Here is a 21848-nt window from a genome sequence, read left to right on the forward strand (position 1 = left end):
CTGGGGATGTTGGCATCCCTCCACCCCCTCCTTTGCCTGGGGATGCTGGAATCCCCCCCCCCACCTCCTCCCTTGCCAGGAGGAGCAGGAATGCCACCTCCTCCTCCCCCTCTTCCTGGTGGTCCTGGAATCCCTCCACCTCCTCCATTTCCTGGAGGCCCTGGCATTCCTCCACCTCCACCCGGAATGGGTATGCCTCCACCTCCCCCATTTGGATTTGGAGTTCCTGCAGCCCCAGTTCTGCCATTTGGATTAACCCCCAAAAAGCTTTATAAGCCAGAGGTGCAGCTCCGGAGGCCAAACTGGTCCAAGGTAAGAGTTTCTGTCTATTTCTTCACCAGTCAATCCTGAGAAACAGTTTCAGTTTTCTACTTTGTATTTTGTGCATGGATGGGCTGCGCCATCCTTAGGGCTTACATCTTTCTGTCTTCAGGTTTCATTCATGCTTATGTTTATTCAGCAGATATTAGGCATCTTCTTTATTCCATACATCACCATGGAGAGTTCTGTGAACACTGTACTCTGAATTTAATCTTAACTAAACTTATACTTAATGTTTTTTGCCTTTTTCTCTGAGACTTTGAATACCATGGTAACACACAGTTTGATAATAATCATTCACTAGTCTGCAAACTACTGATAATTGTGCTGATCCCAAAGTCATGGATTTATGAATCCACTCTCCTACCCCAATTCCACAGGATGTGAGTTACATGGGCCATTTTTTTTTTTTTTTTTTTGAGATGGGAGTCTCGCTCTGTTGCCCAGGCTGGAGTGCAGTGGCACAGTGTCTGCTCACTGCAACCTCAGCCTGCCGAGTAGCTGGGATTACAGGCGTGCGCCACCATGCCCGGTTAATTTTTGTATTTTTGGTAGAGACAGGGTTTCACCATGTTGGTCAGGCTGCTCTCGAACTCCTGAACTTGTGATACTCACATCTTGGCCTCCCAGAGTGCTGGGATTACAGGTGTGAGCCACCACGCCTGGCCTACACAGGCCATATTTGCATGCACAGTATTGTTCCCATGATGTGTTTGAGATGCCTGTGATTCTGAGCCTTTTGCTTCTAGAAACCAAGTTAATATAAAGGACCTTAGGGATTTGCTCATAAAATGAGCAAATTTGGCACAGTTAGCCAAACTGGTGGGAAAAATATGATGATGAGCAAAACTTCTGTGAAATAAAGACTTAATGCTTATGAAGCTAGATGATATGGAGTTAGGAGGAGGATATGTAGTATATATGAATCTAGTTCTTGAATAATCACCAACTAACAAATAAACTGGAAGTATTGTCTCCTAATCCCACTGCAGCTATTCTGTGCCTCAGGTTAGTCTTACTCTAGTAAGACGTTGCTGATAATCAGCCAGCCACCCATTTTACAGCCTTATCCACTTTCTAGGATGAAAAGTACAGGGCTCGGTTTACTAATTCTTAACACCCTGCCTTTATCCACAGCTTGTGGCTGAGGACCTCTCCCAGGACTGCTTCTGGACAAAGGTGAAGGAGGACCGCTTTGAGAACAATGAACTTTTTGCCAAACTTACCCTTACCTTCTCTGCCCAGACCAAGAGTGAGTACCTTCCTCTTTGATGCAAAGGTCCAGTGTAGGGCTTAGAATATTTTTTCATTAGGTTTCCTATTCCCTTCCTTTCCCTGGGTGAGGATAGAAAGGGTACGTTGGATGGAAGACTGATGGGTTTTCCCATTCAAAAGAAAGAAAATATGTTTTTATATTAAATATTATGGAGTTACTTGGTTTGGGAAAGAGAACTGTTGTATGTAGGTATTTCGTATCAGTATAACTTGTAGGGATATGAGATTAAAGTGACAGAGTTTGATTTGGGCCCATTTTGATGATACTTTTGAACAGATTCTGGCATTGCCTTAACGTGCAATTTCCAGTTCTAAGTACATAATTAATAAGGGGTGGATAGAGTCTAACAGTTTGGGTGGCTGAGTGACTGTCTACAGTAACAAAGAACCATATGTGATTCCCTTTCTTCCTTCCATTTCTTTCCAATATTGGATGCCTTCTCTCTCCTGGCACTTTGCTCCTGCAGCTTCCAAAGGTAAGAATACAAAAGAGCCTTTTAGTTTGGTCTCTTGAATATTAGAGAAAAAGATGAAATAGATATAAAGGAATTTCTCATTTAAAAAATGAGACCAGAGATTGAGGGTTGACTTGTCTTTGCTAGGTGTTTTTTGTTTTTTGTTTTTTTGTTTTTTGTTTCCTCCCCTGGAGTTCAAAAGGACCAATAGCTTTGGCATTAACTAATAGGGAAGAAAGTTTGTTTCACGTTAAACTACAACATACTTAATCTCTTTGGAAGGTGAGGGACAACGTAGGTAATACTGTTACCTTACATTTGTGCTGTTTTACAATTTTCATAGTGCCTTAACATATATTACCCTATTTGATATGCAAAGAAGCCTTATGAGACAGGCAGGATGTGTATTATCTCCATTCTGCAGCATATATAGACTCTGAACAGTTAGGTAGCTTTCCCAAGGTTATGTGATCAGAACCAGGAGTCTTGACTTCTGGTCCATTTTTTTCTATATAAATTCTTGCTTTTGTTTTTTAGCCTTCATATGTTTCCTTTTAGTTTAGAAGAGCTGATCTACTTTGCTCTCTTCTTTCTTCACTTCCTAATTCTTGTGGTTTTGTGCTGCCTTGTGATAGGGTACTTGTAGTTACTTCCCCTGAGGGAGATAGTATTTAAAAGATCTTGTCATGTATCATGGTAATTATAACCCAATAATTTCATATTTTCATCTTCTTCCAGCATTTTTGTTTGTTTAGAGACTTACTATGACCCTAGTGATGAAAATTAAGTGCAACTTTGGAGCATTTATTTTCCCTGCCTCCCCCTAGTCAGTCAGTACTTTTACAGGCAATTCTTATTTTTTCCTTAAGTGATCTGATGGAAACACCTTGTTCTAATAAGGAGTCTAACAGATTGCGAGGTGCCTTGGTGGCCCCTAGTTGCATGTGTGTGTGTGTGTGTATCTAGGAATATAAGACCATAATGCTCAGATCTGTCTTGTTGCCCTATAGTTCAGGTCAAAATGGCCTTCTAAGAAAACTGTCACCTTCCGTGCCAAAGTCCAGCCTATGGGATTAATTCCACTCTCTTAATTAAAATACTGTGATGGTAACCACATATACTGTATTAGTGTATCAATAAAGACTAGTTGACAAAGTCAAAATTAAATGATTTTCTAATTTGTAAGTTCACGGAATCCCTATGTTGGCCTCTGGCGTAAGTTTCTTTCTTGAGTCTGGGCTCTGCACTGTTAGTGCCATTGCAAATGAATACTGACTGGGCCTCTTTTCTCCTCCCACCCCAATCCCCATCCTTTTATTCTGTACATTTGTATTCCTATTAATTCTAGTTGGGTTTTATACAGTTTAGTGGTCTTCCTTGGCATTATATTCTCATTGTGAATAGGGATATAGTAGTATTTTTTAAAATACCAAAGTGGCCCCCTTATTCACAAAAGGCCAATAAAAAGAAAACTTTAGTAAAAGATCTTTGTGCTTCTTATTTAGAGTTTAGGTTTATGTCAGATAAGGAATTTCAAACTCTCAAAAATTGCAAGCACTCAGAAGACCCAGATCTCAGTATCACAGCAAGTATAGTTTACTTCCAGTGCTTTAAACATCTCTAGTATTTATATTTCAGAAAAAGATCTTCATCCTTACTACTTTTTTTTTTTTTTCTTTTTTTTACTTTTGAGACAGAGTCTCGCTATGTTGCCCAGGCTGGAGTGCAGTGGTGTGATCGTGGCTCACTGCAGCCTTCGCCTGCCAGGTTAAGTGATTCTCCTGCTTCAGCCTCCTAAGTAGCTGGGATTACAGGCACCCACCATCATGTCCAGCCAATTGTTTTTATTTTTGTAGAGACGGGGTTTCACCATGTTGGGCAGGCTGGTCTTGAACTTCTGACCTCAGGTGATCTGCCCACCTCGGCCTCCCAAAGTGCTGGGATTATAGGCATGAGCCACCACATCTGGCCATCCTTACTACTTTTTAAAAGTAATTCTTGAATACTGAATTGAATATTGAACCAGTTCAGTTTGAATACTGAAGCCAGTGTCAGTTACCAAGTCTGTCATTCATAGTCTTGATATTGATGATATAATTAAATGATAGATAACTACTCATTATCAACCTTGTAAATATTTCATCTTCCAGATGAAGTAGTGACATAGATTAAATAACTTTTTCCAAACTGTATAAAAAGTATCAGAGCCAGAATTCAGACTCTAAACAGTGACTCCAGAGTCCTTGCTCTAAGCCATCTACTTCTCAGAAGTGTGTATGTTCTTGCCCTAAGAGTCTCTGAAAGCTTAGATCCGGACAAAAGCTGCAAGAAAGGGGATATACTGCCTTCAGGAACCACTTCATTCACTCAGACGCAAATGTCCTTGAATTGGCAGCGACTGAGTAGAAAAAAGGGAACAATAATAGATTAGGGAAAGTAAGTGAGATACTAGATATTTAGGGTTATAAAAGAGAAAGCATATTCTGACTATATTCAACTCTAGCAGAACTAATCCAGTTGAAGAAATAAGACATGTTTATCTAGTAGAAGCACTGCTTAGATGATTTCAGTCCAGTGTTGATGAAGCTATTTGGACACTAGGTTTTCATCATATTGCATTATTTCCTCTCTTGCTTGCTAAACACAACTCTGCTATTTGTTAAGTATGCCTGTATCCCCCTTATGTTCTATTGATACCTAAAACCTTCAGTATACCTACTGGCCCCTCCAAGAATGGGCATTGAAGAAAGCACCTGCCTCATTCTGCACATCTGCTTCCTGTAGTGAAAAGTCTCCTGTTACTGCTTCATTATGGTTCAAGAATATGTGTGCCTTTTTACAAGAGAAGAGCTGAGAGACAGGAACTGGTCCCAGAATTTTATACTCCAGATTCTTTTACACATTATTTCTCTTTTAAGGATTAGTGTCTTATTTCTGAAGGCTTTGTTTCCCATAAATGAAGAATTTACTTACTCAGTTAACTTATTCCCTACCAGGGAATATTTTGAATTTACTTTTGATAGGCAGTGCCATAAAACTCCTAGTCCTTTTTCACATTCTCACTTTCCTTATAGTGATCAGCAGGGAGTCTTTTATCATGGACTCTTTGTTGACTCTTTTTGAATTTCTTGGAAACATGTCCAGTAGTTAAATTTCTGTTTTTTTGTTGTTGTTGTTTCATTTTCTCCAAGGGAGCATTTTCATTGCTATAGTAGCCTTAGGCAGCTCATTATTTGTATGTACAAGATAAACTAGTTTTTCATTTTGTATTTCTTCTCTTACTCTCTTTTGTTGATTATGTGATCGTTACACTACCACCTCTTGAACCATAGCATGGTGAATGATAACTCATGTCTTAAGTACAGTGACTTTTATTTTTAGGTTTATTCCTTCCTTCCAGAAACAATATTGAACATTAGACTTGTTAAAGTAAGAGGTGTGTTATGGGAACTGAGCATCAGAACAGTTCTGCAAATATTTAATGGCAGTAATTTAGAAAAACTCTGGCTAAAAAGTAAGACCTTCACTAAGAACTGAGAATTTTATTAAAAAATAACAGTATTCTAGTTGGCATTTGACTGTGTGGGTCCAGTACTATTGTTCCAGAAGTCAGAACTGTTAGCCATAACAGATAGGTTTTCCTGTCTGCTGCCCTGACATAATTTTCTTGCTTCAGGCTTCAGCAGGAAGCCTGCTGATCCTTTCCCAAAAAGAATCTAAGGGTCTTTTTCTTTTTCCCTGTGATTCTCTTCTGTCCACTAGGTGGCACTCACCCAGTTGCATCTTTATTAGTGAATTTTTGCAGCTTCTGCAGCTTTAACCTTTAGCAGCAAGATTTTGTGAGAGCTCAACCTGCTCTACCTTGTTCATTGCGTCCCTTAGCAGAAGGATGTCTGTTCCATCATTTCCTTACTCCACTCAAGTCGGTAGAATTAGAACTAGTGGTACTAGTCAAGTGAACACTTGTTGGGATTCTTACCTTTTAATTACTTAGCTTCTCTTGGGTTTTGAGTAGGGTCAGACTACTAGCACAAAGAAATTAGGAAGTTCGGTAATATCAGATAATAGTCCCTTGTGATTTAAAAACATAAATCTATCCCTATTATCTGGGGTTACCAGAAATTCTTCACATGGAAAAAGTACCATACCTCCTCCAGGTTGTCATCTCACAGTCACTAGTGGTATAAAAAAGGAACCTAAACTAACCCCTCATATACCCCTCTATACCCCAACCTTTCCATCACCATTTTCTTTTAATCCACTGGATCTAATATTATGCCATTTATCTTGGTTTATGTCACTTACCACAGGCAGCCCCAGACTCCTGGGTCATCCTTCATCTCCCATAGTTTAATCACAATAAGGTTCTGTGTAGTTCCTATTCTGTCTCCTCCCATCCCACCTAAGCTCCTGAAACTGGTCCACTGTACCCTCTGGAATTCATGGTCCATTACTGGCAAAACCTTTTTCACCTTGCTCTACTGGAAACCTGGTTTTCTCTTCAATACTACTTTCCCTTTTGCTTGCTCATGTGGTTTGGTTTGGATTGGTTTGGTGTGGTTTGGTTTGGTTTGGTTTTTGAGATGGAGTCTTGCTCTGTTGCCCAGACTGGAGTGCAGTGGCAAGCTCTCAGTTCACCGTAGCCTCTGCCTCCTGGTCACAGGCAGTTCCTCTGCCTCAGGCTGCCGAGTAGCTGGGATTACAGGTGCGCGCCACCATACGTGGCTAATTTTTGTATTTTTAGTAGAGACGGTGTTTCACCATGTTGGCCAGGCTGGTCTCAAACTCCTCACCTCAGGTGATCCACCCACCTTGGCCTCCCAAAGTGCTGGGATTACAGGCATGAGCCACCACGCCCGGCCCATGGGGTTGTTTTTCTTTGTTCTCATAGACCACACCCCAGTGGACTTGGAGATGGGGTAGATGTAATCTTTGTTCTTCATTGCCACTCTCAGATCATTTTGCCTCTTTCCTAAAAGGAAACAATTCCTAAAAACCAACAATTTCAAATCTTATGACATCAAGTTATGTCACCCATTTTCTCTCTTCGTGTTATCATCTACTGACACCCATGTTACTCCTCATTTCTCAACCAATGTAGCTCTTGCTCATATCCACTCTCTTCTATACTCCAATACTAGCTCTGACTTAATTCTCAGGAATTTTTATACAAAAAGGTCATGATCCTACCAATATTCTGGCCTTTCAGTACCTTGAATTCTTCTACTGATTTTGTCCTCTATCCTACCTCACCCATTCCCCACTTCTAGGATCTCATGTCATACCACCAAGGTTCTATCTTTTTACCTTACTCCCTTTGCTATCCTGACCCCAGCAGTCCTCCAGCCCCGCTAATCCATTTGTCCTACCAGCATTTCACTGTGCTTCGCCTTGTGATGACTTCACTCTTTCCCTGAGCTAAAATTCCTTAGTTTATCATTACAATCCTTCTCTTGGGTTTTGTTTTTCCATTACCTCTCTCATTTCATACTCGATTGGCAAAACCACAATCCCGGTTAATTCCATTTCTGTCTTTTTCCTGCTCCTGTAGCTGTGCAAGTGAACATGACTGGAGAAAACCATGCAACTGGGTCCTCCTTTGATAGACTTTCTTCTCTTAGCTTTCAGGATAGGAAACACTTTTACTTTTCTTGCTAACTTACTGGGTGTTATTTCTCCCAACTCTCTTTTGCTTAATTTGTGAAGTTGCTTGGCCCTTGATACTGCCAGGCAATCATATTTTAAGCATTACGAATTCATTGAATTTCCTGCTCTCCTAAAGGTTATTTCACACCTTTTTTCTCCCTCCTCAACAGCCCAAACCTCCCTCATCCTCATTCTCAGTTGAAGATGTTTTCTTTCTGCTTCACTGACAAAATTGAAGCAATCAGAAAAGGAACTTCCAGAGACTTCCATCATTACTTTTACCTACCTTCTGTCTTCCTCTGTTACCATGGTCCTGTCTAAAGCCAGTTCCTGGACTAATTTGTTATCTTCATTTTAACAAATATGTAGAACACACTGGAAATACAAGGTAAAAAGGTGTCCTCCCCCAGAGTGACTGTGGTTAAATCATACTTTTTATATGCATATGTTATTCTAATAAAGGAATGGGAAAATCCTTTTCTTCTTTAGTTCAAGTGAGAAAGTGTGGTAAATTTTTGAATAAAACTTTACTGGAAAAGGGGCAAGGGAATTAAAAACAAAATTACAGAAATATGAGGGTATACACACTTCTTTTTACATGCAATTGGTGTGATCTCATACATTTTATACTGTTTTGTATTTTGTTTAACATGTTTTAGCTTCTCGATGTCCTTACATATAGATCTGTGTCATTATTTCTTATAGATGTATTCTGTCATATAATGCAAATAAGTTTTCCATTTTTTTATTACAAGCAATGCTGAAGGAAACATCCGTTTTTATTGTCTTTGCAAACTTGTACTTCTGCACAGTAAATTCTTAAAAATAAAATTTCTGGGCCCAAGTTGCTAGGTACAAGATTGTAGCAATTTATACTTCCATCAAAAATAAAAAAATATTCGTGGTAATGTCTAGTAGGGGAAAAGTGATATGTTGTTTTAGTCCGACCACTAATAAGGTTGCACCAAAGGTTATCTTTCATACCTTGACTCTGTCTGTAAAGTGAGATGCATGAACCTAAAAGATATCTCTCAATTTTAAACTTCTGGTTCTGTTACTTTGTTTTTTTCCTTGCAGTAAGCTGTCTTTGGTATTATCTGTCATGTCAAACTCTTCTTTTGTTTCTGACAGCCTTCATAGTCCTTTTGTTATTTTGTTTGTTTTGGTCTGAGTTTCATTCTCTTATTCTGTGCACCAAAGGTCAGGCATCAGGAGCTGCTGCTTGCTTACAACCAGTGTTTAGGAGTATAGAGTTAAACTGGGGCAAAACTTTAAAACTATTGCATGAAGGCTGCTGATGTAATTTCCACAGAAGACTTACTGGTGGAGATTTAAGGTACTGCATCATCAGATAAAGAAATTAAATTTTAATTTTCTTCTCAACCGGGGGAATTTGGTATTTTATTTCTAGCAGTGTGCTTTACTGCTTTCTGCCACCAGATGGCACATGGATCTATTTTATTTTAGCTGTGTCATTGTAGCGTTTGGTAGTGATGTCATCACGTTAGAGAGAGGCAACCTCTGTCCTTTCCAAATACAAGCTGCTTAGTATACTGCCCTCTACCTGTCAGGAAATTTATTTGGAGGACTGATCAGCAGTTAAATTATCCAGAAAGCTACAGCTTGCCCTTTTAGAAAAAGATCTTGTCCTGTTGCAGCTAGTATTTTCTGTAGTAGCAATATTAGTGTTCTTCTTGGTGTCCAGAGGTTGGAAAAAGTTTTTGGTTTTTAGTCTGATACCTTCATGAAAGCATAGCCTTCTTTTGAGAGGGCTCAAAGAGAGGTTTGTATTTTATCAGCTTGGTAGCTCATTGTAGCCTCATTATATACACACACATAATCCCATCTCTGTCTCAGTTTCTGCTGAAAAACTACTTTAAGGACATAATAGAACCTATCCACATTATATATCGATAACTAGCCAGAGATAATATACTGAATCCATTTCTTCAGGGAATTCCCCTGGTCTAACTTGGATAGAATATGCTGGTGCAGAAAGATTTTCATAGTCAAAGTCAACCCATTGTGTCATATGTTAACTCCTAATTATCCCCAGCTAGTCTCATTTTTAGAGCCTCTTTCTAGCCATCCCAACTTTAGTGTGTGCCTGTATTACTCTTTTCTAGAAACATATAGACTGAAATGGTATCTTTTAAATCCAAGGTACCATCTGCCATTATCTGTGGATTCCAGATTTTATTTCTAACCGAATGTCCTTTTAAATGTCATTGTCTGAGGCTTAGACCATCTAGTTGGGGGATCAGTATTACTTAAACTTCTAACATGTTGATACAGTCAGTTGCTAGCCTTAAATGTCTGTTGATACCAGTAAATCTCAAACTTTAGTATAAGGATTGCATGAGGAGCATGTTAATAGTGTGAATTAAGCCACTCTTCACCTGTTCTCTTAATAATATTTTGATATCTGTATCTGAATAGGTATTATATAAGTATTATCCCTGTTTTTATGGAGGTCATATGAGATTGATTAGGAAACAATTCAACATTTTCTGTTGACTTGGCAGTCAATTTTGGAGTCACTATTTCAGAGGCACTTTTCTTGCCATCTTCCAAACCAGGTCTCAGTAGCCATCTTAGAAGGACATTTTGAAGAAGTCCTCTGTGGTCAATGAAGTAGCTTGGAACCACTTACAGACTGACTCAGCTGGAGGATAGATGGAGAGCAGAATGATTAGGGTAGAGTATTGTGCTGGACTGGGGCTTGTACAACATGGAAGGAGTTGTGAGAAACTGGAGGAGGTAGAGATCAAGATGAAGAGTGTTACAGCTATACAGGCATAACTTTTGTTCAAGCTTGGTTATTCTCTTGCTGTGGAGACCTGGAGTTGGTAGTGATCAGAGATGTATTTAGGCGAAGAAATGGGATATCTAGCAAGTGTCAAAGCAGACCTAAGGTTTGGGGTGAATAAGAGTGATCCAGTGCTCTCTTACTACATACTAGAACCCAAAACTGTTGCCTTAAGGAAAAGGCACTGTTTTGAGGATCCGTTGATCTTACACTATTTGTGAATTGTTGGACCTGAAATAACTGTCCTGCTGATGCTGAACAAGTCTCCCTCCAAACATAAGGTTGTAGACAGGCTAATTTGCGAGGAGTACTAAGGGTGTCTCCACGGAATGTTTCCTCTGGGGCCTTTCTTTCAGCTTCTCTGTTATCTGTTTTTGTTTTTTTTGTTTTTGTTTTTGTTTTTTGTTTTGCCTAGATAACATAAGTGGTTCAGAAGTTGAAACAGTGTAAAAACGTCTCATTCCCACCCTAGTATTCATCCATGCCATCCTTCTCCCTCTCCTACCTTCTAGAAGTAACCATTTTTATTAGTTTATCCTTTAGACTTTCTTTAAAAATGCAGTTATAAACAAATGCTGATACAGATTCTTGTCCCTCCTCTTAGCAAAAAAAAAGGAACATACTATCTATACTGTTTCTATACCTTTCTTCTATATCCTGGAGAGTCTTCCTATCAGTATGCAGAGATTTTCCTCATTTAAAAAATTATAAATGTTTGATAAGCAGGCATTACTTCTATAATGAACACAAGAATAAAACAAAAATGGAGTAATGAAATAATTGTCCTTTTTTTTTTAAACAGTAGCTACAGTAACCCATTTGATCTGACTGCATCTTAGCATGTATACATGTCCTTTTGATCTTCCTAAAAAAACTCGTACATAACAATGAACTGAAGAGTTAGTTAACCACATCAGCTCTGTAAATGTATGGCCACTTATACTAGAGCTTATAACCATTATGATATGGGGAAGAGAGACTTGCAAAGTTCAGCCAGGGGCCCTTCCAGACTTCACTTAAGTGTGATACTTGAACAGGAGGAGATCTTTGTACTGCTAGCAAAGGGATGCAGCTCTCTAAAAGTCTTTAAAGGAAAGGAGTGGCCTACCCTACTTTTTTTCTTGCTTCCATTTCAGTTTTTGTTCTGCAGATTAATTGCTCTAGAACTTGGTGTCCTGTAACTGTTCCATGTATTAGAACTCCTGCCCATTGCCTTTGGAGCAGTATGGAATAATGCTTGTTATTCAGTGTTCGGTGGGAAAAGCAGGAAACAAATTATGTACACCTTATTACAATTGTTTCATATTAAAAAGAAATGCATTAGTAAAAGATTAGAAGGGAATATACTAGAATACTGTAACAGATTTTGTTAGGGTACTACATACTTTTAATTTTTCTATAATGTGGTTATATTGTTTTTATAATGAAAAAGACACGGGGTTAAAAAGGAAATTTCAGTGTCTGAGATGCTTGGAGAAGATTCTAGAGCACTTCTAGATTTCTAGAAGTACTTGGACCTGAGATTTTGTCTGCCAAGCCAAGTACTAGCATTCAGTTCTATAAAGCAAGTAACAGCATCCTTTAGTTCCCTCTTAACAGTTTCTTTTTGAAAAAACAGATTCCAATAAAAAAAAAAAAACAAAAAAAACTTTTCATTTCTAAGTACCGCAAGGGACCCCAGTGATATAACAGAAGGGCACTGGTAACCCCATTTCTGCAAGATGGGATGGTACCATTCTTTCCTCCTGATCCTATAATAATCCCAACTCTTCTTAGAGCCAGTGATTTCTTCTTTTAGATCTATTAATATGGGAAGATACGGCACTCTCATGTGTGTGTGTTTGCATTTCTCTTAGCAAGAAAAACTGCAAAAATCCATCCCAAGAATTTCCCGTTTTTCCTATTCTGCTTGCATTTTTCTTTTCCGCCACGGAGTGAGCGCAGTTGAGCTATTTTGGCTCAGGTTCCAGATGGTGAGGTCAGAGACTAGGGATTGGAGGAGAAGATCAGGTGACTTTCAGTAACAGAGATGACGGCCCTCCTATCTCCACCCCTTCCCTCCTCCTCTTTCCCCACCCTTTCCTGGCTTCCACCTCAGGAACAAAGAAGGGAAAAAAACAGCAGTATGACGAAAACCAGCAGCTGTCTCTGCAGGCTCAGGCTGGGGGCTGGGTGTTTATTCCATCTGTTCTCTTTGTTCTGCGCTTGCCCTGTTACTTCCCTTCCCAACCCTGAATAAAACAGAGGGTATTTCTAGCACCCTTTGTTATGGAGAATGGTTTAGAAATCTGCAGTATACTCAGTATTTATTTAAATTCGCGTGGGTGAGACACAGCAGAGATTAAAACTGATCTGGAGCACCTAAAAAAAAGATGAAGGTACTTTGCCTTCTCATTCAGTCTTAAATTATGAATACCTATTTAATGTCAGATTTGTGACAGGGGATTATCACCTATTATTTCCAATTATCAAAACATTATTTCCATAATGCCTAATTGGTATTACCTTTGTTTTATAATTGGGAGATATAAAATAGAGAAGTAACATGTCCTTTGCTTATTAAGATTTTATAGCAAGTAAACACCAAGCCAGAATTTGAGCCTAGATATATTGGACTCAGAATCCAGCACTTGGTGAAAAAGAGTGGCAAGAACGCAGACATGTTGAGAGAAACCTCAGGTGCTTGCTTCCAGTGACTGACTGTGTAAAGTCACTGATGTGCTAGTGCTTCTTGCTTTTTACCGGTGATTAGTGTCCTGATTTCTTCATCAAATAAATTTCAGGGGAAAAAATGAGATGGAAAGGAACATAAAGATTAAGAGAGAATTTTAAATTTTATCAACCAGTACAGTATATGGAACTTATTTAGATCTTGATCCAACCAAATGAACTATACAAAACACTTAACATTTGAGACAACTGGAAATTAGTGTCATCATGATTTCTTCACATTTTTTAAAAAGTCGTCATCTTTTAGAGATGCGTACAGAAATAATTGCGGATCATATTTGGGATTTAGAAGTGTGTTGGGGTATAGATGGAACAGAATTGGTCACCAGTGAATAACTGTTGAAACTGAATGATGTATACATGGGGATTAATTATTCTGTTTTTGTAAGTTTAATTTTTCCCATAATAAAACATTTTTTAATCCAGGAGAAGAGTTTTATTCCTAGTACCTTATTTTAATGCCTTTTCTTCTGCCTTCTAGCCTATTGTTTCCTTGCATAAACTTGTCATATCTCTCTGCTGACATACCTGAGTCCTTGCTTGAGATAGTGCCTGTCCTTCTAGTCCCTCCCCACCCACATCACAGAAGCAGACCTCTTTTTAGCACTCCCTAATTGAGTCACCATCCTGGGTGTGCTGGGAAAGTATCTGTGGGAAGCTCAATGACTATATTATCGGAAAGACCAAGTGCTTGGTGAAGTGCCCAGGTTTTTAATACTGTTTTTCTGCTACCCTTCCAGACTTAGATCTGTCCCCTTCTTTGTAACTCTCAGCATCTGGTTCTTCCTTTGGGCTTCTGTGTGGCTCTGTTCTTGTCCTTTAGGTTTGTTCATTAATGCCAGTTTGCCCTGTCCCTCCTTACAGCTTGCACATCTATGATGGTCTAGTTCTGTGGGATTTTGCAGATCGTTGTGTATTTTGGTCAAGATATCAGTGATATGGTTACCTTTGGGCAGGGATAACTGCTATTCGGTTGGCATATTTTTTCCATCTATAATGTATAGCTTAGTGATTGTTTTAAAGTGCTGAATTTATCCCTTATGTATATTACAGCCATGAAGAATATAAATTAGAAGTCCTCCATCTGGGCAGCTTCTTATATTAACACCTGATGGGACCCTCTTACTCTCTCCTCTTCCCAGAATTAAAGAGTTAATGTAGTGCTTAATAGACATGGCTTATTGTATGCTAGGTGAACTTGGCAATTCCATAGCTATGTTACCCTCACGGAAAGTTATTTCCTAGAGAGATTATTAAGTGTTCTGATCTTTCATGTATGCCTGAGAAATCTAGGATTCTTCCACAAAGACCCTGTTTCTTCAGAGAAAAATATAGTGATGCCATATATATATATACACATATATATTTAACATCTTGTGATTTTTGTGTACCTGTGTTGTATGTGTTGCCATTATCTCACTTTAGGGACGCTGGATAAACTGGCATATTTGTGCAGCCTCATTTAAGTAGTGGCAACCATTAATGACTTGTACCCACAAGTTTTTCCAGATATTTCTGTTTTTTTCCACCTTTCTTACATGTTCTCTTTTAGTCATAGGTACTTGGCTTACTCAAGGGAGGTGTAGCGTCAGATAAAGATAATGGAGGGTGTTTCCTGCAGAATAGGTACAAATGCTGCAGGCTTTATCTTGGGCAGAGCAAGTAGGGTTTTGGTCCTGAGTGAGTGAGTGAGGTTAGGTGGAGCTGCGTTATAGCTCAGCCTGGCTTCCAGCCCTGCGGATATAACTGGCTTTAGAGTCAGTCTGTGTTCTCAACAGTGTTTTTGAAAAGCCCATTTTTCTATCCCACTTACTTACTCCCACCTGCAGTTCTTAAGAACATAGTTTCCAGGATGTCAGGCAACTCCCCACTCCTCCATTTCCTGTTTGTGGTCTTCATTGAGAGATGCCTGCAACAGGAATTCCTGGGGAAGTGAAGGCTATAGCGGTGGGATTCCGGGGGTCATTAGTCCAGTATTGAAGTTGGGGGATCATGTACTATAAAAGGACCTCCCTTCCGTTCTGTTGTCTCCTAGAAACTATTACTAATCATAACCAAGCAGTAACTGGGACTCAGGGCTGTTGACTTGTGCCCTTTGTCTTTAGAGACTGAAAATTATTTTCCTTTCTTGTGCCTCAGTTTCTATTCTTTGAATTGTAGAGTTCAACATCAAGATGTGTGACAAAATTAACTTGGACTCTGTAGGACTGATTGGCTTGACATGCAAAAGTAGTGAAGAACATAAAATAGGCTTCCTGTCTTGGACGCCAGGGGGTGCCCTTTCCCTTCGCTTTACTGTCTGGCACTCCCTACTGCATTCAGCCATTTTAGACAGATTGTTTTTGCTCCCAGCTGACTCCATTTTGTATTTGTGACGCAGGGGAAAAAAAAAAGGAGTTAGGCAAAGGAGGAGTCTGGTTTCAGAGGGAGGGAGACTGGCTGAGGCACAGCTACGTACTATTTTACTCAGCAGTTGCTCATCAGGGACACACCTTGCTGCAGGCTGCCTGCATCCTGAATAATCGATGCCGTAAGTCCCTACCAGCAGAGCACAGAGCAAAATGGTTTGGCTGCCGGACACCTACTAACAGTGACAGGGTGCTAGCTTTTGAGGCAGCAAGCCAGGGCATCCCCTCTGCCTCATCTAGACTGCAAGCCTGGGTTTAGGTGTTTTTGCTACAGAGATGTTTAGGGCAGTATTCTTAATTATAGGATCAGATAAGAAGAAAAGATAACCCCCAATAAGGAAGAGGAAAAGGAACCCCTTTTACTCAGCTGTCTGAGAAGAATCAAATGCCCCAATGACTCTAGGGAAATGATCTTGAATTTTTTCTTTTAATTTTATTTTTGAAACAATGAAAAAAATGCACACATACACACACACATATATGTAAAGAGACTAGAATGAACACCCGTGTCCATCACCCGTTTAAAAAATTTATCAACAGCCAGTCTTGTTTCATATACCTGTATCAACTTTGTCCTTGCCACCCATTTTTTTTTACATATATCCTTGTTCATATTATTTATTATTATATTATTATATATTATATATAATATATATTATTTAGTTCAGAATGTGTGTCAAAAATTAGGACTTTTAAAAGAAGATAATTACTACCATTATCACATCTAAAAAATTATTTAATATCAGATAGCCTGTTAGTGTTAAATTTTGCAAATTATCTTATGATAGTTGTTTTTTTTAATAGTTCATTTGAATCAGAGCCAAATAAAGTCTACACATTGCAGTTGGTTGATGTCTCTATAGGTTCTCTCTTGTGCTGTCTCCTTTTTATTTTTTATTTTGCAATTTATTTATAGACTTAATTTATTTTAAAAAGAAGGTATCTGCCGGGCACGGTGGCTCACGCCTGTCATCCCAGCACTTTGGGAGGCCAAGGCGGGCAGATCACCTGAGGTTGGGAGTTCGAGACCAGCCTGGCCAATATGGCGAAACCTCATCTGTACTAAAAATACAAAAATTAGCTGGGCCTGGTGGCGCGTGCCTGTAATCCCAGCTACTTGGGAGGCTGAGGCAGGAGAATCGCTTGAACCTGGGAGGCGGAGGTTGTGGTGAGCCAAGATTGCACCACTGCACTCCAGCCTGGGTGACAGAGTGAGACTCCGTTTCAATAAATAAATAAATAAATAATAAAAAGATCTCTCAGATTGGGACTGAGAAGATGCAAAGCCACACTTCCCTTCTTGCCAGAGCAGAGCGTCTCTTCTTTAGAATTTCCCCCAGAAGCTATTGGAGACGAAGTGAAGGAGCAATGCCCTGCCACCTTCAGAGGGAGAAAGGACTGGACTCTTAACATTTCTCCTGATGTGATAATCAGTTACCCAAAGTCTTGACAAAAGTTTGCACACTGCCTTCAACAGAGTACATGGTGATAGAAGTGGACCTTACCCGTTCTAAGAATTAAAGGAGAGCTTTTAAGCTTTGGGACAACTGTGTTTGGCCACTGTGTAATAGCTGCATCCCTATGGTGATTCTAGAGTATTAGCTTTTTTTTCCCAAATACTTTTTTTACTTAAGTAGCAGCTTTCTCCCTGGTAAGACTCAATGAATTAAGAGCACTTCACGGACTTTTACAGAAAGAAAAAGTATAATACTGTTTGGGGGTGGGAGGGATGTGGTGAAAAGTCCTTTATGGCTTCAGGATTATAATATCGCTGCTCCTTCCCTTGACCTTTTTGGAGATACTCCCTGAGACTGACTTAGATGCAAATGATCAGATGAAAGTTCTTGCTAAATATTCTTCTCCCCCTTCTGAAATGGGTCAGTGACTCTGACTTTAGCAGCCACAGCAAGCAGTCTATTCCCTTGTCCAAGGGAGGGCACAGGTAATAGAAGGGAATTAGCAGTGTCTGGCTTCTTGGCAAGGCTGGCAGGATACTCATAGAGTCTGGTCTGTGGAGACTAGATTGGCCTCATGTCTAGTTTGGAAGTTCTAGTTCCCCCTAGCAAAGGGTTTAGAATCTGCTGAAAAGGTCAGGATTGTAGCAGCTAGAAGTACAGAACCTGGCATGGCCACTTTTTTTTTTTTTTTTTTTGAGATGGAGTCTCGCTCTGTCGCCCAGGTTGGAGTGCAGTGGCCGGATCTCAGCTCACTGCAAGCTCCGCCTCCCGGGTTTACGCCATTCTCCTGCCTCAGTCTCCCGAGTAGCTGGGACTACAGGCGCCCGCCACCTCGCCCGGCTAGTTTTTTGTATTTTTTAGTAGAGACAGGGTTTCACCGTGTTAGCTAGGATGGTCTCGATCTCCTGACCTCGTGATCCGCCCGTCTCGGCCTCCCAAAGTGCTGGGATTACAGGCTTGAGCCACCGTGCCCGGCCTGGCATGGCCACTTTTTAACCACATAGCTAGGTGTAAGGATCTCTCTTTTCTACTATTGTCTGTTGAGAATCACAGCCTTTGCAGATAAAATTTTCCTCTTTTCCTTTATGCTAAGGTGCTATCTATACCCACCTATTTTGGTCCCTTATTTCACACAATTCTGTAAACTGAAATTACTCAGCCCTTGACGTTGTTTTTAGGGTGAGGGACAGCAGGAAGCCTTTGTTCTGGACTCCTCATCTTTGCTCTTGTGAAAATGGGGGCTGGAACCCAAGCATTAATAAGGTTGTATATTAGGTGCTTTAATATCTGGATGATTAATGAGTGAACCATTCCTGTAAGAAGGCTGGGAAGGCGGCAAGTGGGACCGTTCTATGGGTTCTACATTTGACTGCCTGGCTTTACTGCTGGTTGTCAGTGGGAGTTCTTTCCAACCCACCGTCAACGTTGAACCAGGCCTACCTGTCTAAGGATATGAAAATACAATAGATGGTGCCCTGAGCCATATCTGTCTTGCCTTTCTCACAGTTTCCTGGTTGGTGACAGTTTTTAAAATTTACACATACTTACATTATTACACTATGTTAACAAATCAAACTGTTTTAATTTGTTCATATTCCCTTGTAGTCTTTGCCTGTAATGTATATATAGCATTTACATGGTTGTAATCAGAGGGTGATGTGTGTGTGTATCTTAGTTCTTTATTTCTGGTCGAAGTGTACAACTCATTATGCAGCATTAAATTTCAAAAAATTAAAAAGGAAATTTACATTTATGTAATCAAGGTCTGAGACCAAGATTCCCTTTTTTATGCCCCCTTCCAGTTACAACTGAACCTCCACCCCAACTCACAGTATCCACTGTCCTGAAGGGTTTTGCCTGTAGCTTTTGATATATATACAGTTTGTCAAAGAAGTTTCTTTTATTTCTAGTATGCTAAGACTATTTATTCTGAATGGATATTAAATTTGGTCAGTTGTTTTTATATTGTTGAGATGACGATCATACAATTTTCTCCTTTAATCTGTAATTGTGGTGAAGCACATTAACTGATTTCTGTTACGCCGATTTTGCATTCCTAAAACAAAGTTAACTTGGATGTGATCTGTTATTCTTTTTATCTTATACTCCTTAATTCACTTTGCTATTAGGAATTTTATGCCTATGTTTATGAGTAAAAGTACCTATGATTTTTTTGATACTGTTCTTTCACATTTTAATAGTGAAGTTATGCTAGCCTCACAACATGAGTTGAGAAAATATACTTCTGTGGGAAAATTTTTGGCATAAAATTGGCAGAATTATTTATTCCTTGGGTGTTTGAAATAATAGCTGGTGAAGTCATCTGGGTCTCTAAAGAAATTTTTGATCACTGATTTAATTCTTTTATGTTTATAGGACTGGTTTTCTCTTATTGGGTAAGTTTTGATACGTTATATTTTTCTGGAAATTTATCAATTTTATCTAAATTTGCAGACATATTTTGTATGACATTATTCCCCCTTTTTTTTTTAAGACGGAGTTTTGCTCTTGTTACCCAGGCTACAGTGCAATGGCACGATCTCAGCTCACTGCAATCTCTGCCTCTCAGGTTCAGGTGATTCTCCTGCCTCAGCCTCCCAAGTAGCTGGGATTACAGGCATGCACCACTATGCCCAGCTAATTTTGTATTTTTAGTAGAGATGGGGTTTCACCATGTTGGTCAGGCTGGTCTCGAACTCCCAACCTCAGGTGATCTGCCTGCCTCAGCCTCCCAAAATGCTGGAATTACAGGCGGGAGCCACTGCGCCCTGCCTGATATTATTCCTCTTTTTTTTTTTTTTTTTTTTTTTTGAGACGGAGTCTTGCTCTGTCGCCCAGGCTGGAGTGCAGTGGCACAATCTCGGCTCACTGCAAGCTCTGCCTCCTGGGTTCACGCCATTCTCCTGCCTTAGCCTCCTGAGTAGCTGGGATTACAGGCGCCTGCCACCACACTTGGCTAGTGTTTTGTATTTTTTTTAGTAGGGACAGGGCTTCACTGTGTTAGCCAGGATGTTCTCAATCTCCTGACCTCGTGATCCGCCCGCCTTGGCCTCCCAAAGTGCTGGGATTACAGGCGTGAGCCACCGCACCCAGCTGATATTATTCCTCTTAATGCTTGAGCCTGAGCCATATTTAGTTCAGTCCTGTATTTTGTTTCCAATGTTAGTGACTTATGCCTGATTTCTCTCTTTTTTCTTGTTTTAAAATACTGAATTTACTAGTCTTAAAAAAAATTTTTTTAAGCCAAAAGTGTTGGCTTTGTGAATCCCTTTTGCTACAGATTTCACTAATTTCTGTTCTTGTCTATATCTTTAAATTTTTCTTTTGGTTTATTTTACTGTTCTTATTCTAATTTTTTAATAGGTATTTACCTCTTTAGTTTTTAGTCTTTTTTCCCCGTTGTATATGCATTTGAGACTAGGGTTTTTTTTTTGGGTTGGGGGGGTGAGACAGAGTTTTGCTCTTATCACCCAGGCTGGAGTGCAGTGGTGCGATCTCAGCTCATTGCAGCCTCTGCCTCCCGGGTACAAGCGATTCTCCTACTTTAGCCTCCTGAGTAGCTGGAATTCTAGGTGCCCGCCACCATACCTGGCTAATTTTTTGTATTTTTAGTAGAGATGGGGTTTCACCATGTTGGGCAGGCTGGTCTCGAACTCCTGACTTCAGGTGATCCACCTGCCTCAGCCTCCCAAAGTGCTGGGATTACAGGCGTGAACCACCATGCCTGGTCGAGACTGTTTTTGTTTAAACTGTTGTTTCGGACACATCCTTTAAGTTGTTTTTTTGAGACGGTCAAAAAAAGCCTGTCACCCAGGCTGGAGTGCAGTGGTGCCATCTTGGCTTACTGCAACCTCCACCTCCTGGGTTCAAGCAATTCTTCTGCGTCAGCCTCCCAAGTAGCTGGGATTACAGGCATGTGACATGACACCTGGCTAAGTTTTGTATTTTTAGTAGACACAGGGTTATTTCACCATGTTGGCTAGGCTGGTCTTGAACTCCTGACCTCAAGTGATATGCCCGTGCCAGCCTCCCAAAGTGCTGGGATTACAGGCGTCAGCCACCATACCTGTTCACATCCCTTAAGTCTTGATAGGAAGTGTTTTCATTTGCTAGGGCTGCCGTAGAGAGTACCACAGACTGAGTAGCTTAAACAACAGAAGTTTATTTCTCACAGTTCTGGAGGCTTGAAGTCCAAGATCAAGGTGTTAGCAAGTTTAATTTCTTCTGAGGCCTCTCGCCTTCTGTTGCAGATGGTTGCCATCTTGCTGTGTCCTCATGTGGTTTTTTCTTCTGTGTGTGCATTCCTTGTGTCTCCTGGTGTGTCCAGATTTCCTCTTCTTTATAAGGACACATGAGATTTGAAGTACTTAATTTCCATATATATGGAGTGTATTAGTTTCCTGTTGTTACTATAACAAATTACCACAAATTTAGTGACTTAAAACAATGCAAATTTATTATCTTACAGTTCTGGAGGCCAGAATTTCTAAAATCGAAATGTTAGTAGGGCTGTATTCCTTCTGGAGACTCTAAAGAAGAATCTATTTCCTTGCCTTTTCCAGTGTCTAACGGCTGCCCAGATTCCTTGGCTTGTGGTCCCTTCCTCAGTCTTTAAAGCCAGCAGCATAGCATCTTTGAATCTTTTTCTCTGACCTCTGCTTCTGTCATCACATCTCCTCTCTGACTCTGGTCCTTGTATCGCCTTCGTACAAGAATCCTTGTAGCTAAGTGTGGTGGTATGTGCCTG

At 40.0% G+C, this 21848-nt stretch overlaps 1 protein-coding gene across 1 annotated transcript in view; it reads left to right on the forward strand.

The window, feature by feature from the left end:
* The window catches only part of DIAPH1 (diaphanous related formin 1), a 102015-nt gene that overhangs the window by 42833 nt on the left and 37334 nt on the right, over positions 1 to 21848 (forward strand). The window contains 4 exon segments of the mRNA XM_023193050.2: positions 1 to 53; positions 55 to 312; positions 1459 to 1573; positions 2064 to 2072. The exon segment at positions 1 to 53 is cut by the window's left edge and continues 376 nt beyond it. Coding sequence (XP_023048818.2) covers positions 1 to 53; positions 55 to 312; positions 1459 to 1573; positions 2064 to 2072 — 435 coding nt within the window.

The sequence above is a fragment of the Piliocolobus tephrosceles genome, chromosome 4, assembly GCF_002776525.5.
Source record: "Piliocolobus tephrosceles isolate RC106 chromosome 4, ASM277652v3, whole genome shotgun sequence".
NCBI classification, from domain to species: Eukaryota; Metazoa; Chordata; class Mammalia; order Primates; family Cercopithecidae; genus Piliocolobus; species Piliocolobus tephrosceles.